General features: G+C 40.9%; 1 protein-coding gene, 1 long non-coding RNA gene and 1 pseudogene across 3 annotated transcripts in view; 1 reads left to right on the top strand and 2 right to left on the bottom strand.

Annotated features, from left to right (window-relative positions):
* The first annotated feature begins 1,604 nt into the window (after nt 1-1,604).
* LOC122916601 lies at nt 1,605-1,812 on the top strand (annotated as a pseudogene).
* Nucleotides 1,813-5,658: 3,846 nt separating this feature from the next.
* On the bottom strand, nt 5,659-5,976 carry LOC122915437 (60S ribosomal protein L29-like). Its single transcript, XM_044262227.1, has one exon. The coding sequence runs from the start codon at nt 5,974-5,976 to the stop codon at nt 5,659-5,661; it is 318 nt and encodes a 105-aa protein (XP_044118162.1).
* Nucleotides 5,977-8,913: 2,937 nt separating this feature from the next.
* The window catches only part of LOC122916512, a 61,072-nt gene continuing 53,653 nt past the window's right edge, over nt 8,914-16,332 (bottom strand). For both annotated transcript variants that reach the window (XR_006386208.1, XR_006386209.1), the window contains exon 5: nt 8,914-9,019. This is a non-coding gene — a long non-coding RNA (uncharacterized LOC122916512). The remainder of the gene's footprint in view (nt 9,020-16,332) is intronic.

The raw sequence follows: 16,332 nt of genomic DNA on the forward strand, positions 1-16,332 counted from the left end.
TTAAGCCCTGTAATCATTTTCTTTTTAAAAAGTAGTATTTATGGGGCATCTGGTTCACTCAGTCCGCTAAGCCTTTGGCTCAGGTCATGATCCCAGGATCCTTGGATCAAATCCCACATCTGGCTCCCCGTTCAGCGGGGAGCCTGCCTCTCCCTCTGCCTCTGCCCCTTCCCCCTGTGCATGGTCACTTGCTCTCTCTCTCTCTCTAATAAACAAATAAAATATTTTTTAAAAAGTAGCATTTATTTTCTTGGCTATAAAAAGCATGTTCATTGTAAAGAATATGAAAAAATTAAAAGATAAAGAAAATTTAAATGGCCCATAATCTTACTAAATCAGCAATAACTACAGATAACATTCTTATCTAGTTGTTTCTTGTCCTTTTTCTATGCATATACATGTATTTTTACAAACTTGAATGATACTCTAAGATCACATGTATTTGAAACACATTTAAAAATTTCTGTAAATTTTAAATGACTATATTTTAAGATAAGCATAAATTGATATGTCAATTTATTTAAAGATCTTATTATGTTTAGGTTAGATTTTCCAATCTCTGACGTTATAAATTCTGTGAATGTGTTTTATATCTAATTTTTGCTTTAATTTCTATCTTCTTTGGGTAGATTTCTAGGAGGGTAGTTATTGAATCAAAAGTCATGAGCTGGGGCGCCTAGGTGGCTCAGTGGGTTAAGCCGCTGCCTTTGGCTCAGGTCATGATCCCAGGGTCCTGGGATCGAGTCCTGTATCGGGCTCTCTGCTCAGCGGGGAGCCTGCTTCCCTCTGTCTCTCTCTGCCTGCCTCTCCATCTACTTGTGATTTCTCTCTGTCAAATAAATAAATAAATAAAATCTTTAAAAAAAAAAAAAAAGGTCATGAGCTTTTAAAGATTCTTAAAATACCTTGCCAAAAAGTACCTTAAGAATTCGAAGTATAGGGGCGCCTGGGTGGCTCAGTGGGTTAAAGCCTCTGCCTTCAGCTCAGGTCCTGATCCCAGGGTTCTGGGATCAAGCCCTGCATCGGGCTCTCTGCTCAGCCGGGAACCCGCTTCTTCCTCTCTCTCTGCCTGCTTCTCTGCCTACTTGTGATCTCTGTCTGTCAAATAAATAAATAAAAAATCTTAAAAAAACAAAAAAAAAGAATTCGAAGTATAGGGGTGCCTGGGTGGCTCAGTCGATTAAGCATCTGCCTTCAACTAGGTCATGATCCCAAGCTCCTGGGATGGAGTCTCATGTTCAGCAAGAATCTGCTTCTCCCTCTCCCTCTCCTTCTGTGCTCTCCCTCCCTCTCTAATAAATAAAAAAAAATCTTAAAAAAAAAAAAAAAGAATTCTATGTATAGTTTTATTTTATTTTATTTTATTTGCCACACAGAGAGATAGAGGGAGAGAGACAGCGAGAGAGGGAACCCAAGAAGGGGGAGTGGGAGAGGGAGAAGCAGGCTTCCCGCTGAGCAGGGAACCCAATGGGGAGCTCTATCCCAGGACCCTGGGATCATGACCTGAGCCAAAAGCAGACACTTAACAACTGAGCCACCCAGGTGCCCTAGAAGTATAGTTTTGAAATTGTATTTCAATTTTTATCATACTGACATAGGAATTCAGCTTTGCACAGTGGCAGTATCGTAGCCAATGAGGTTTATCCGAGGTGCGATTATTGCTAATTGACACAGGAATTCAAGGTGATACGTTGCTGGACGGGGGAAATGGTCATTTATAATGGATAACACATCCCCTTATTAAAGTTGCTGCCTCTTGTTCAGAATGGTTCTAGAAAATGGTACATTTCTGGAATGAATCATTATAAGTTCTATGAATAAATTAAGAAAACCATACTAGGAATTAGTTGGAGTAGAAACATTTTTAGTAGTTTATCAATTATAGGCTTATGCATGTCTGAGAAGATGCAGCAGCTTTCATTGCCAATTAAATTGCACTAATATTAAACAAATGTTAGAGAAGTAAAATAGTAAAGAGAGTATCGACCATCAGGAAGGCTAAGTGCTCCACAAAGAGGTCTCAGGCTCTATGCTGTTTCCCAACCATCAATCCTGGTTATAGCTAATTAACAAGAATGGTCATTTTCTCCTGTTATGCTCAAATTTGCTAAGTACTCTCCTGATGGCAGCACTGGGTCAGTTTCCTCTGCATTTCACAAAGGGTGGTAAATATGCATCCGAATCAAATTGTCCTAAGACTTACGGTTTCTCTCACTATCGTTTTCTTTTTCACTCAAGATATGTCACTATCTTCACAATAGCCACTGAAGAGAATATTCTCTTGGAAAAGTTAAAGTTGTGCAGAATTCCTAACCATGACATCTCATTGGTCATATCTCCTATCCTGAGGCCTTGTGGAGTTTGTCATTACTGCTGCTGTTAAACTGAGTAATACATATACCTCTATTGGGTGGGGACAGCCACCATCAGTTTAAGCATCCTAAGAAAGCCAGTTTTAAACATTTTTTTTTTAAAGATTTTATTTATTTATTTGACAGACAGAAATCACAAGTAGATGGAGAGGCAGGCAGAGAGAGAGAGGGAAGCAGGCTCCCTGCTGAGCAGAGAGCCCGATGCGGGACTCGATCCCAGGACCCTGAGATCATGACCTGAGCCGAAGGCAGCGGCTTAACCCACTGAGCCACCCAGGCGCCCCAGTTTTAAACATTTTTTTAAAAAGATTTTATTTATTTGACAGACAGAGATCACAAATAGGCAGAGAGGCAGGCAGAGAGAGGAGGAAGCAGGCTCCCTACAGAGCAGAGAGCCCCATACGGAGCTCAGTCCTAGGACCCTGGGATCATGACCTGAGTTGAAGGCCCACTGAGCCCCCCCAGGCACCCCAGAAAGCCAGTTTTATTACTTTTGGAAAGAACTGAGCTATTTTGTGCCCTGTTTCTAAATGTGCATAAGTAACCATAATTGTTCAGAATACCCAATTCACAAAATATTTGATTCGTAAATTGTAATTAAAGCTTTAAATTCAAAATGTTTCTGAAATTGGTGAAACTTCAAAATGGAGAGTCATACAATGAAAAAGGAATCAATATATTCTCTTTAAACAGCCAAAAATAGCCTTTAAACACAAAAGCAATTGTGTGCCTTGCTTGTTTCAACAACTGTTTAAATAAGCTTTTTAAAAAATTTTATCTATTAATTTTTAGAGAGCCAAATAAGTTTTAGCTGAAAATAAAAATGTGTAAATTCTCCTATACAGCTTATAATCACAACGCTTAGTATAGTACATTATTATACACAGAAAATGTGACTTTAATGTACAACACCAGCCAAAGTAACTCACCCTTTTAAAAAAGATTTATTTATTTATTTTAGTGGGGGAAAGGAATAGAGAGAGAGAGGGAAAGAGAGAGAATCTCAAGCAGTCTCCCCTCCAACCAGAGCTGGGGCTTTATCCCAGGACCTGAAATCACAACCTGAATCCAAATTGAGTTGGATGCCTAATTGACTGAGCCACCCAAACACCCCTAAACATTATTTCTAATACAATATTTAAATCACTTTGGGGGCACCTGGGTGGCTCAGTTGGTTAAGCATCTGACTTCAACTCTGGGTCCTGGAGTTTGTTTCTCCCTCTTCCTTTGCCCCTCCCCCACTCATTCTCTTTTTCTCTCTCTCAAATAAAAAAAGTCTTTTAAAAATATTTAAATCACTTTGTATCTTGTTGAAATAAAAGTATGGCTAGTTATATATCTCTTCAGGAATATTCTGTCCTCTGACACTATCATTTGAATAGACTAGTTTCCAAAGAGCTTTTTCCATATGTGATATCAGCCAGTCCTTCCTACAGTCACCCAAATAGGTACTATTCCCATTTTTAAAGAAAAGAAACAGGGGCACCTGGGTGGCTCAGTTGTTAAGTGACTGCCTTCAGCTCAGGTCATGATCCCAGGGTCCTGGGATGGAGCTCTGCATCAGTAGGGAGCCTGCTTCCCCCTCTCCCACTCCCCATGCTTGTGTTTCCTCCCTAACTTTCTCTGTCAAATAAATAAAATCTTAAAAAAAAAAACAAAACAAAAGAAAGAAAACGACTGAGCCAAAACCAAGAGTTGGATGCTTAACTGGCAGCGCTGCCCAGCTGCCCCAAATGTATCTTTTTAATGTCCTTTTCATGGAACATACTTTTGTTATACAGATTTAATATCACAAACTTCAGATGTCTTTCCCAGTTTTGTTGGAAAGTTTGCTTGATTGATTTCCCCAACAGACTTGCCCCTTAGCCACGGTAGCATCCCGGTTATTTTGTACATCTGTATCTTAAGTTGGGAAGATCAACTAAATGAACAATCCTTAACTGTGGTGTCACCCATCTTTCAGTGTGCAAGTTAATGTATACCTCACCTCCATCTCTGAAACATCATAATGTTGGTTTTTTAAAAAAGATTTTATTTATTTATTTGAGAGAGAGTGAGCGAGCAAGTGCAGGGGAGGGAACAGAGGGAGAGGGACAAGCAGACTCTGCTGAGCATGGAGCCCAATGCAGGTCCTGATCCAATGACCCTCAATCATGACCTGAGCTGAAATCATCAGATGCTTAACCAACTGAGATAGCCAAGTGCCCCCAAAATGTTTCTTTCTCATATAAACATCACATTCATCCTGCATGATTATTTTTTAAAGATTTTATTTATTATTTGAGGGTGAGCATGGGACTGTGGGGCATGAAGTGGGGAGAAGCAGAAGGAGAAGGAGAAGCAGACTCCCACTGAGCAGGGAGCCCAGCGTGGGGCTCCATCCCAGGACCCGGAGGTCATGACCTAAGGGAAAAGCAGATGCTTAACTAAGTCACCCAGGTGCCCGGTGCATGATTTTTTAAAAAATTAACATTACTGGGGTACAATTTACATAAAATGTATCCATTTAAACTATACATTGTGATGCACTTAGATAAATGATACACCCTCATTATTTATTTACTTATTTGAGAGAGAGAGTAAGAGCACAAGCAGGAGGGAGGGTCAGAGGGAGAGGGAGAAGCCAACTGGGCTAAGCAGGGAGACTGACATGGGGCTCCATCCCAGGACCCTGGGATGTTGAGCTGAGCATTAGGCAGACACTCAACTAACTGAGCCACCCAGGAGTCCCTCTGCATGGTTTCTGATTTAGAGAAATGCGTGACCTGAGTTCAATCCTAAATTGGTCACTTCCTAGCTGTGTGACCTTGGGTAAGCTACCTTAACTTCTCAAAGTCTTGATTTGTTTCCCTGTAAAATGAGGATGATGATCTCACGGAATGGTAAAGGTACAGTGAAATAATGAACAGTTAGTGTCCGGAATATAGCCTATTTTCAATTCACCTTTTATTACTAGATGAAATAAAAAACAAAAGCGCCAAATCCTAGCCACTAGACCACCAGGGAGTCAGCGAGATAAAAAATGAACTTCATATTTCTAAAAGTTCTACCTGGGGTCTTTCAAATAGAGATCTATGAACTCATCATTTCTTCCTCACTTCTGACTATTCACCATATTCATTTCCTTTATTATTTTTCTTTTTGACAGATCCTGTCTCATGTTTCTTTGTACAAATAGCACAGGAGGACACTAGCCCCACGCAAGCAGAAGCCCAGGGAGGGGGTGGGTGTAACACCAGAACTTGTATCCTCACATTGGCAGACACAAGCGTCTACACTAGAGCCTTTATGGGGGATTGGGAGCACTTTTGGGAGCCTGAGCCACAGGCATAGCCTGGGCCTTGGTTAGAGCCTTGGCCTTTGGCTGGTTGAGGCCAAAGTTTGAGACCCTTGGCAATACAGCACCCACATGTTTCCTACGCTTGGGGTGAACAATGTAGCCAAGTTGACTGAGCTTACACCTACCGCCATTTAGTATACTGGGTCTGATCTCTTTGGGCTTGACTAGGGCCTTCACAGCCTCAGCACATGCTCTCACGGCCTTGGTGGAGTTGTCCTGCACCTTCTTCAGGCTCTTCTTGTTATGCTTCCTGGCAAAGCACATGCTCCTCAGGAACTCAGTGTCTATCCTCTTAAGAGATTCTGATCTTTGTGACCAGGGTTTTTTTAAATGCTGTTTCTGTGCCATTTTTGTGACTGGTTGTCTATGGTACAGTTCTTGGACTTGGCCATGTCTGCATGAAGCCTGCAGCTCCTGAACTGTCTGGGACTCCCATATTCATTTATTCCTTATGTCAGAGGCAGAAGCAACACTGGAGAAACAGCATCTTGTATCTCATTTGCCCACAACCCTCAGAATTTTCATGGTATCCTTGATAGCACTGGCAGGCATATATGGTTGTGTGCACCTTTCACTCTACCACCAATCACTGCTGAATAATTTCTAAAAGGACAAAGTTTCAGAATGAATAGGTAGTTATAAAGTAAGTCTCACAACTACATATTTCTTTAGGCAAAAATTCACAGAAGCTAAACGATCGCTTCTATAATTGTTCAAGTACAATTCTAAGCACTTGAACCAGGTGCTTTTTTTCCTTTAAACTCCCTACAAGTGTGTTAGGCAATGTTATTCAGCATCTGAGAACACAGTCAAACAACTGTATGTGCTCAATCACCTAGCTTCATTTTGATCACAGGGGCTTACTTCAGTGAGCAACTTGTGAATACAAACTGCTGTCAGACATGCAGAAACACAGATGACAGTGGCTTTATGCTGTTCTTGTATATGCCTGGGATATATATTTGTTGGAAGTCCCCCTCCCCCCCATCGTTAAGATACCTGAAAGGAACTCTGAAAACATCAATACCCCATTTACCTGCTTCCTACCTGCATGTCTCTAAATAATCCTATCTGAACTTGGTCTGCAAGTATTTGGACTGGTGTGAACTGTAATTAACAGGCATCCTGTTAGCTGTAATTAGTTAAAAGGCAGTTTGAGGGCGCCTGGGTGGCTCAGTGGGTTAAGCCGCTGCCTTCGGCTTGTGATCTCAGGGTCCTGGGATCGAGGCCCGCATCGGGCTCTCTGCTCAGCAGGGGGCCTGCTTCCCTTCCTCTCTCTCTGCCTGCCTTTCTGCTTACTTGTGATCTCTCTCTCTGTCAAATAAATAAATAAAATATTAAAAAAAAAAAAAAAAGGCAGTTTGAAATTAGCAATACTTTGATGGTGATTCCAGCCATTTGTATTTTTTAACTGAACTCACTTCAAAAAAACCTTAGTACTGTTACGTCCTTGCTCCCTGATTTTCCCTCGGCTAGACACTTCGCAATCCAGGGGCACACTCCTTTCAACAATCTATTTCCCTATTCCCCTTCTTGTAAACTTCCACTTGGGTGGGGTTGGTGCATCAGGAGGAAGAAGTGCCCAAACGAGTTTCCAGGATCCTCCCCCCACCCCCCAGGTTCTCAATGCAGAGATGCGCCCGGGAGAAAGCGACTCAACCCTCCGTCTCCGGATGATCAGGCCCAGACGCGGTCCTAATGAGAAAATACCCTGGGTTCTCCGGTCCCAGTCTCTGCCAGGCCTTCGGATCCGGCAACTCCCCGCAGCACCGAGGTGGAGATGGAACAGGGGAGGAGGAAGAAAAGGAATGCCCCCATCGAAGCTCCGCCCGCCCCCGGCTGGCTTGGGCCCCAAGGAGGCGTGGCCTCAAGGGCGGAAGCAGAGCGCGGGCGGAACGTCGCTGGAGTGGATAGTCACTGGGTGGGGAATCAGTGAGGCGGGGACGGTGGGGGTCGTCATCCCTCCCCAAGATGGTTGGTCAAGCTGCACCAGTCCGCGCGGGAAGAAAGGAGAACCTCCCCCTCCACACACACACACCCCCCTCTACCCAGAGGAGAAGGCACTCGCGGAGCTTCCCATCCTCTCACAGAGCCTGAGTGACCAATGCGGGTCTCAGCCAGAGACGAGGCAATCGGAGTAGCTTCTGTTTTCATTCTCACTTTCCCGATGGGGCTGCAGATTTGGGACGGGAGAAAGTGGCAGGGGCCAGCCGTGCTGTCACGGTCTCTGCTCCCAAACTGGCCTCCTAACTGCGGCAAGCGAGGGGATACAAAACACCCTTCTACACCCAAGATTTCCACCGCTGAAACAGTATGGGATAAAATGCAAATGTACTGGGGTCATGATAAGTAACTGAAGTATTCCTGGCCCCCAATTACCTAAAAATATTGTTCTAGTTAAGGGGTTAACTTTTCTTCCTTTAAGTAGATAACTGGACACTTAGACATATATACCAGATGTGGTGGCTAGGTTAGCTTGAAAGCAGCTGGACAGGGAGCACCTCAAGGAAAGCAAAAACAAGATTTTCCCTCCCTCCCAAGTTGTTAAAATGTGACATGGCTCCATTCTCCTTGCAAATGATGGGTGTTTTCAAGAATTCAATTTTTCTGGCTTTGGAACAGCTTCTTAACTGAATTCCTCCGCGTTTAACTTAAGTCTTGATTGTGTCATCTACCCCAATGCTGGACCAGAGTTGAAGGACCAAAGGAAACTAATGAGACTTTAAAGGGTGGGAGGTGGTGGTATATAATTGTCTTTGCAAAGCATACTTGAACTGAAAAACTATAAGAGCAAGATTAAAGCACCCCGACATTTGATATTCCTAAAGACAAGCACTCAAAACAATGCACAATTCTGGACTGAGCCACACCCAGGTTGGCAGCAGCTTTCTGTTGGTTTCCCCTTTCTCCATACCTGTTATGGTGCTGACAACTGCTAAAAGGACAGTGAATTCCTTTATCAATTCTTTAAGGATGTTCCACTCAGTAGTCAGTGGAAACCCACTAACACAGCATCTCTTCCCATACCTCATAAACCACAACCACATTGTCTTTGATCACTGGCTCTGAACAGACTCGAAAATAACCCCTTTGAAAATATAATATGTACCATTCAGAGACTAATAAAGTAAAAGAATCTTCCTAGAGAATAAGAAAAAAATATAAACCAAACCAAAACAAAAAATAAGTCAGCTTACTTATCTGAAGCATTCTTCAGCTTCTGTAACTGCAAAATATGTTTGGTTTAGCAGCTCTTTCTGCCCATGGATCTTGTCTTCATGCTTTAATAAAACCACCTTTTTTGCACCTATAAAGAAAGAAAGAAAGAAAGAAAGAAAGTTAGTTTGGTTTAACCGACCAAATTCTGTGCTAGATCCAGGGAAAAGAAATATATATCACAGACACTAATAGGGAAAATGGGCCTATTAATAAAAAAACAACTAATTCAATATTACATGTTTAATAAAAGCATATACTAAGTACAAAAGTAGCCTAATCGAAGGAGTAACTAATTCTACAAGTTTATGGGGATGAGTGTATAAGGAAAGATTTGACTCAGGAATGATGTCCATTGAGGGGGTATTTGAAACAAAGAAACATAAGCAGAAATCTTAAAAAAAAAAACTCAGGAGGTATACATTAATAAATGATCACAAAATTCTGACTGACAACACAGAAGAAATTAAAATATAAAGAGGCACAGAATTCTATTAATTTTAAAATGGCAGCAAAAAGATTAGTTGAAAAATGGGGTGAGAGGGAAGATAACTCCTTTTACTCAAACTTTTTTTTTTAAAAGATTTTATTTATTTATCAGAGAGAGAGAAAGGGGGAGAGAGCAAGCACAGGCAGACAGAATGGCAGGCAGAGGCAGAGGGAGAAGCAGGCTCCCTTCTGAGCAAGGAGCCCGGTGTGGGACTCGATCCCAGGACCCTGGGATCATGACCTGAGCCGAAGGCAGCTGCTTAACCAACTGAGCCACCCAGGCGTCCCCTTTTACTCAAATCTTAAGTAATACAGAAATTAAAATAAGAGCCCTTTTGAATTATAGTCCAGACAAAACCAGGGTTGTTACATGGGTATATATTTCTCCAGGTTATGTATTTGGAATTTGTTTTCTATAAAAATAGACTCTCTAAACATTGAGGCAATACAGGAAAATGTCTGAATGTGCTTTGGTGGTCTGGTGTTGGCTGGTCCAGAATGCAGGATCCACCACTTCCCACTTGGGAAGTTACTCCTCTTTATTTCAGTTTTCCCCTCGATAAAATAGATCTATAACTTTATGAACTGTCACTGAAGATTTAAATGTCAGAAGGGACTTCTTGTGCATGGGAAAGAACCCAAAATCTTCTTGTTTTTTAATTGATTTTTAAATTTATTAGTGTTATAAATTTTAAGCCTAGCTGGAATTAAGTATGTAAACACAAATCTCAAATTCATTTATAAATCTATCAGTTTTATGTTAAAAATGAAACACTTTAACTTGTTCTTTGCTTAATACTCAGTGAACTAATTTGACATAGTAAACTTTCCATATAAATACTATTATAAATGTGATAGAATTTTCTTAAGCATTACATATTAAAGTAACAAAAGCATCCAAATCCAATAAATCAAACTGTCTTACACATTTGCAGTTTATAAATTTAGTTTATTAAATTCCCTTAAAATATGTCAAAATCACACATTGCTGTATCTGATTGTCTCAGGTATTTCATGCCCCTAACAAGGCAGATTTACACTCTAAATCAACATGGCCCATTTTCTGCCTAGTCCAGAGCACTGACAGAGTATTCCTATGAATACTCCATGAACACTGAAAGGACACCGGTTAGAAGAGCCAGCTGCCAGCCAGACTCCTCTGCTACTAACTGGCTGAGTGACCTTGGTTAAGTCATGTAACTGTTTGTGCCTCTGCTTTATTACCTGAAAGTGGGGGTAGCAATAGTACACAACTCCCAGAGTTGCTGTGAGCCTTACCTGAGTTAGTGCATGTAAAGCACTTAAAAACAGTGTTGGGGGGGTGCCTGGGTGGCTCAGTGGGTTAAGCCGCTGCCTTCGGCTCAGGTCATGATCTCAGAGTCCCGCATCGGGCTCTCTGCTCAGCAGGGAGCCTGCTTCCCTCTCTCTCTCTCTGCCTGCCTCTCTGCCTACTTGTGATTTCTCTCTGTCAAATAAATAAATAAAAAATCTTAAAAAAAAAAAAAACAGTGTTGGGAAGGTACTAAGTGCTCAACAAATGTTATAGTGTTAGTGTAAATCTACTAGATCAGATTCTCTTAGGCATCTGTGCAACATAAAAATCAAACCTATACATTAAGTCAAATTCACTTAATCAATGAAATATTCACTACATCCCTAATTGGTCAAATCCTAAATATTTCAAAAAGGATGCCTGGGTGGCTCAGTCTGTTAGGTGTCTGCCTTCAGGCTCAGGTCATGATCCTGGGGTCCTGGGATCAAGCCCAACCATGTAGTAGACTCCCTGCTCCATGGAGAGTCTGCTTCTCCCTCTCCCTCTGCCCACTGCCCCCCACCCTGCTTGTGTGTGCCTGCACGCGTGTTCTCTCTCTCTCAAATAAATAAAGTCTTTAAAAAATACATATTTCAATTAAAAATCAGTCTATTGTCAGAGTTTTTCCCCAATCTGTGAGACTCTCTAAAATATTCCAAGTATCTTAAATACAGAGAATATGTACACAGGCAACACAGTGAGTTATAAGTTTATTATTACATCTTGTAAATAGAAGGCGGCATTAAAATGATGCTAATTTCACCAGCATGTGTGTATTAGTGGGGCCACAATCATTATCCAGTGACATTATCCAAGGAAGAAGACAGTATATTTATTTTGGCACTATTAATCTGATATGTTCAGGGTTTAGTCAAAAATGTGAGATTGGGGTTATGGTTTGGGGGTTTTGGTCAAAGATTTCAGAAAGGGGAAGGTTAGGTGGGAGAGGAAGGAGTGCACCTTCTCAAGGTTCTACCAGGTCTGCCAGCCCCAGCCTGTAATCGCTGGGAACTTGTAATAGCTTGTAATAGCTGGGAACTGCCTGCCATGTGGTAGGAACTCAAAGCATTTCAGATGGGATTTATTTTTACAACTTAGAGCACCATCTATCCCCTGCAAGTTTTACCTTTGCCTGATTTTTATGGTAACTACTTTCAACATTTTCTGCTTGATTTGAGAGGATGGAATTGTACACTTTCCTACTGGAGAGTTCAGCTAATCTCTTTGTTTTTGAAGTTAATTAAATTCTTCACCTCTTTTATATTTACTTTCTTATCTGTCAAATAAACAGATTAGTGCCATTATAACATCATAGGATTGTCGTAAACCTTAAATGAAATTTTGAGAATCACAATGTTGGGGATATAGTAAGTGGTCAGTAGATGTTAACTATTATTATGTGGTTATTTTTTTCAACTTTTTCTTTAAAATTTTTCACATTCCCTAAGTATTTTATTAAAATGCAAAAGAATAGTGTCTTTCTTTTTTTTAATTTTAAATTTTAAATTTTTTATAAACATATAATATATTTTTATCCCCAGGGGTACAGGTCTGTGAATCACCAGGTTTGCACACTTCACAGCACTCACCAAAGCACCTACCCTCCCCAATGTCCATAACCCCACCCCCCTTCTCCCAACCCCCCTCCCCCCCAGCAACCCTCAGTTTGTTTTGTGAGATTAAGAGTCACTTATGGTTTGTCTCCCTCACAATCCCATCTTGTTTCATTTATTCTTCTCCTACCTCCTAGAATAGTGTCTTTCAATCAAAACTCAAACTTGTACCACCTTATGGTAAGACACCGTGTTAATTTCCTGTTGCTGTTACAACAAATTGCCATAAACTCAGGGACTTTAAAAAACCCACAAATTTGTTATCTTACAGTTCTGGAGGTCAGAAATCTAAAAAGTTCTTACTGAACTAAGATCAAGCTGTTGGCAGTGCGCTGCATTCCTTTCTGGAAGCTCTCAGGGAGAATCCATTTCCCTGCCTTGTCCAACTTCTAAAGGCCACCTGCATTCCTTGGCTCATGGTCTTTTCCTCCAGCAATAGTATCACTCTGACCTCTGCTTTTGTTGACATATTTTCTTTTGACTCTGACTCTCTCTTTAAGGACCCCTGTAATTTCTCTGGGCTCACCTGGATGATCCAGGATAATCTCCCTACCTCAAGATCCTTAATTTAAATCATATCTGCAAAATCTCTTTGCTAAGGTAACCTGTCCACTGATTTCAGGAATTAGGACCTGGTATGAGGACCAGCCATTATTCTGCCTGTTACAGATACTATTCCTGAAATGACTGATGATGAAACCAAAGTTGGCATCATCAAAAGGATGGTATCAGCAAAAGGATGAAAAAAAAAAAAAAAAGAATATTTCACTGTCCTTTAAATAGACCTGCATCAAATGCTAAGAGCATTTGAAGACAAACCCTTTGGCCATTTGTTTCCTTAGAATTGGGCAAATTTTTAAATCTGAAGGGTTCTAAGTTCCAGGTATTCCAGGTATTATATGCCATATAAATATTTATATACAGTATCATCTCATCTCTCCAGAACATGGCAACATGTTCCTAAGCTGCTAAAATTTAGGAAGTGCATGTGAATGTACATGCACACACACAAGCTGTCCGGAATAGCTAAAATAGCTGACAAAATGTTGTACCAAGACTCCCATGTTTCACTCAAGAAAAGCTTAGACTTACACTCAGATACCACCAATTGACATATGTTCTATTTTTTTTTTTTAAAGACTTTATTTATTTATTTGACAGACATCACAAGTAGGCAGAGAGGCAGGCAGAGAGAGAGGAGGAAGCAGGCTCCTAGCTGAGCAGAGAGCCTGATGCGGGCTCGATCCCAGGACACGGGGATCATGACCTGAGCCGAAGGCAGAGGCTTTAACCCACTGAGCCACCCAGGCGCCCCGACATATGTTCTATTAAGCCTATCTTATTTCCAATCCTTGACTGATCTGAAGTAGGAAATTAGAAGGGCAAGAAGAAAGATCTAGGCAGGTAAAGTGACAGAACTAAGAAGACCTGAAGAAACATATCTCAGTCAATAATCTGCCTTTATGACATAATCAAATGAAATAAAATTATGCTGAATCTGTGTATTTAAGTCAAGAAAGTATGGTGGGGAATAAGGGGTGTTTTAAGTAGAATCTATTAGTTTGAAAACTTTTCAACTTCGCTTCTTCATATATATATATATTTTAAAAGATTTTATTTATTTATTTGACAGACAGAGATCACAAGTAGGCAGAGAGGCAGGCAGAGAGAGAGGAGGAAGCAGGCTCCCTGCTGAGCAGAGAGCCCGATGCGGGGCTTGACCCCTGGACCCTGAGACCATGACCTGAGCTGAAGGCAGAGGCTTAACCCACTGAGCCACCCAAACACCCCATATATATATATTTTTAAAAAGACTATTTGATATCTAGACTCCTGTTTATGATAAAATTCTATGATTTCAGGTGAAAACAATAGCTTTTCACCAAGGAGAAAATCAGAAGTGCTATGTATTCTGGAATGCACTTGTTTATTATATTTATTATGATGAGAACTGCTACAATGAATCTAGCATTTTATCATCACTTAAACACCTCCATTGCCTAGGACAATTAAGAGTAGGCAGACAGGACAATGTGTTTCAGTAGAGTCAAAGGCATTACTTTTTCACAGCCATAACAGTAACTAATATTTTTGCTTTAATCTAACCAGCAGTTAATAAACATGTGCCAAGCATTGTGTTAAGTGCTAAGTCTTCATGAGAAATGAGCTTATTTTCATGTTTCATGGGACAGATGGAGCACAATAATTACATCAAAATTTTAAAATATGTAAACATTTTGATCCAGAAATTTCTCCCACAACCTGTCCAACAGAAAGTTTCATGCAAGTGCTCAAATGTATCTGTGCAAAGATGCTTCCTTATGCATGCTGTTTGTAACAGAAAAACCCTGGAAATGATCTGTACAACCATCAATAGAATGAGAGAGACCTATATATACCAACTTGTAAAGATGGTAAGATATAGTACTGGGGCACCTGGGTGGCTCAGTTGGTTAAGTGACTGCCTTTGGCACAGGTCATGACCCCAGGGTCCTGGGTTTGAGTCCCACATTGGGCTCCCCCTGCTCTGAGGGGAGCCTGCTTTTCCCTCTCCCTCTGTCTGTCACTCCCCCTGCTTGTGCTCTCTCTCTGTCCAGTAAATAAATAAAATAATTAAAAAAAGATATAGTATTGGATGACAAAAGAAAGTTATAAGACAGTACATTTTTCTTTTGTCGATATACAGATATAAGTATGTGCAAAAAAATCTCAAGGATATATGACAAAGCACTCTTTTTTATAACAAAGTTAATAAGCAGAAGGATTATGGAGACTTTTTTTCCCTTTCAACATTTTCTTACAGTGTTCACTTAAAAATAATAAGCATCAGACAGGAAAAACCATAAAGGTAAAACAAAAAGAGTAATAAAAAATAAAAGGTAAGAAATTAAATAATAAATTTTAGCAATGTTTTTATGAGAAAGTGTTGAAATGTTATTTAAAACAACATGTTGGGGGTGCCTGGGTGGCTCAGTGGGTTAAGCCGCTGCCTTCGGCTCAGGTCATGATCTCAGGGTCCTGGGATCGAGCCCCGCATTGGGCTCTCTGCTCAGCAGGGAGCCTGCTTCCTCCTCTCTCTCTGCCTGCCTCTCTGCCTGCTTGTGATCTCGCTCTGTCAAATAAATAAATAAAATCTTTAAAAACAAAACAAAACAAAACAAAACAAAAAAAACCACAACATGTTGGGGTGCCTGTGTGGCTCAGATGGTTAAGCGTCTGCCTTTAGCTCAAGTCATGATCTCCAGGTGCTGGGATCAAGCCCCATGTCAGCTCCCAGCCCAGTGGGGAGTCTGCTTCTCTCTATCCCTCTGCCTCTCTCCCTGCTTGTGCTCTCTCTAGCTCTCTCTCTCAAATGAATAAATAAAATCTTTAAAAAATAAAATAAAATAAAGTAAAACATGTTTTCCAAGAATTTGGACTAGATAAGGTGTTTCATCTGTAGTTTTTTGACCTAGTAGCTAGAAACTGAACTTTCACTCAGTTTCCCCTTTCTTTATTCTGGTTGGTTACGGCTTTCAACAAAGCTTTTCCCCTGAGCTGGTTCTTTAAGAGCCCTGAATTCAGAACATGGGATAATAGTGAGTGCACACATGCCAATTTGTTTACTGAGAGTCTCTCAGAGGAAATCATGTGCATCTGTCTGTTTACTTTTCCTTGGAACCTAGAAGGTCACCTCTAAAAATAATCTCGCTCAGTGTCAGAGCTTCCGTGACACAGAGGTACATGCCTCACATGCTCTCCGCAGTTAGTGCCCTATGCCAGGCGTATCCAGTTCCCAAAGGACTGAGACCAGAGAAGCAGGGGAAAGCACCTCCCAGCTGAGCTGTCCAGTTACTAATTTAATTTAATCATGGGCACAAAAGAAGCCCTTCAAAAAGTAATACACACCTTTTCTCATGGCTGTCACTCTACACTAGTGATATTGAACATTTAAATGTTGGTTGGCATTTGTATTTCTTCTTTTGTGTTATTCTGAAGGATATATGAAGA

The sequence above is a fragment of the Neovison vison genome, chromosome 8 (genome assembly GCF_020171115.1).
Source record: "Neovison vison isolate M4711 chromosome 8, ASM_NN_V1, whole genome shotgun sequence".
NCBI classification, from domain to species: domain Eukaryota; kingdom Metazoa; phylum Chordata; class Mammalia; order Carnivora; family Mustelidae; genus Neogale; species Neogale vison.

Bases quoted from the DNA above. Each gene is read 5' to 3' on its own strand.
- LOC122915437 (XM_044262227.1), bottom strand. From the start codon at position 5,976: ATGTGCTTTGCCAGGAAGCATAACAAGAAGAGCCTGAAGAAGGTGCAG.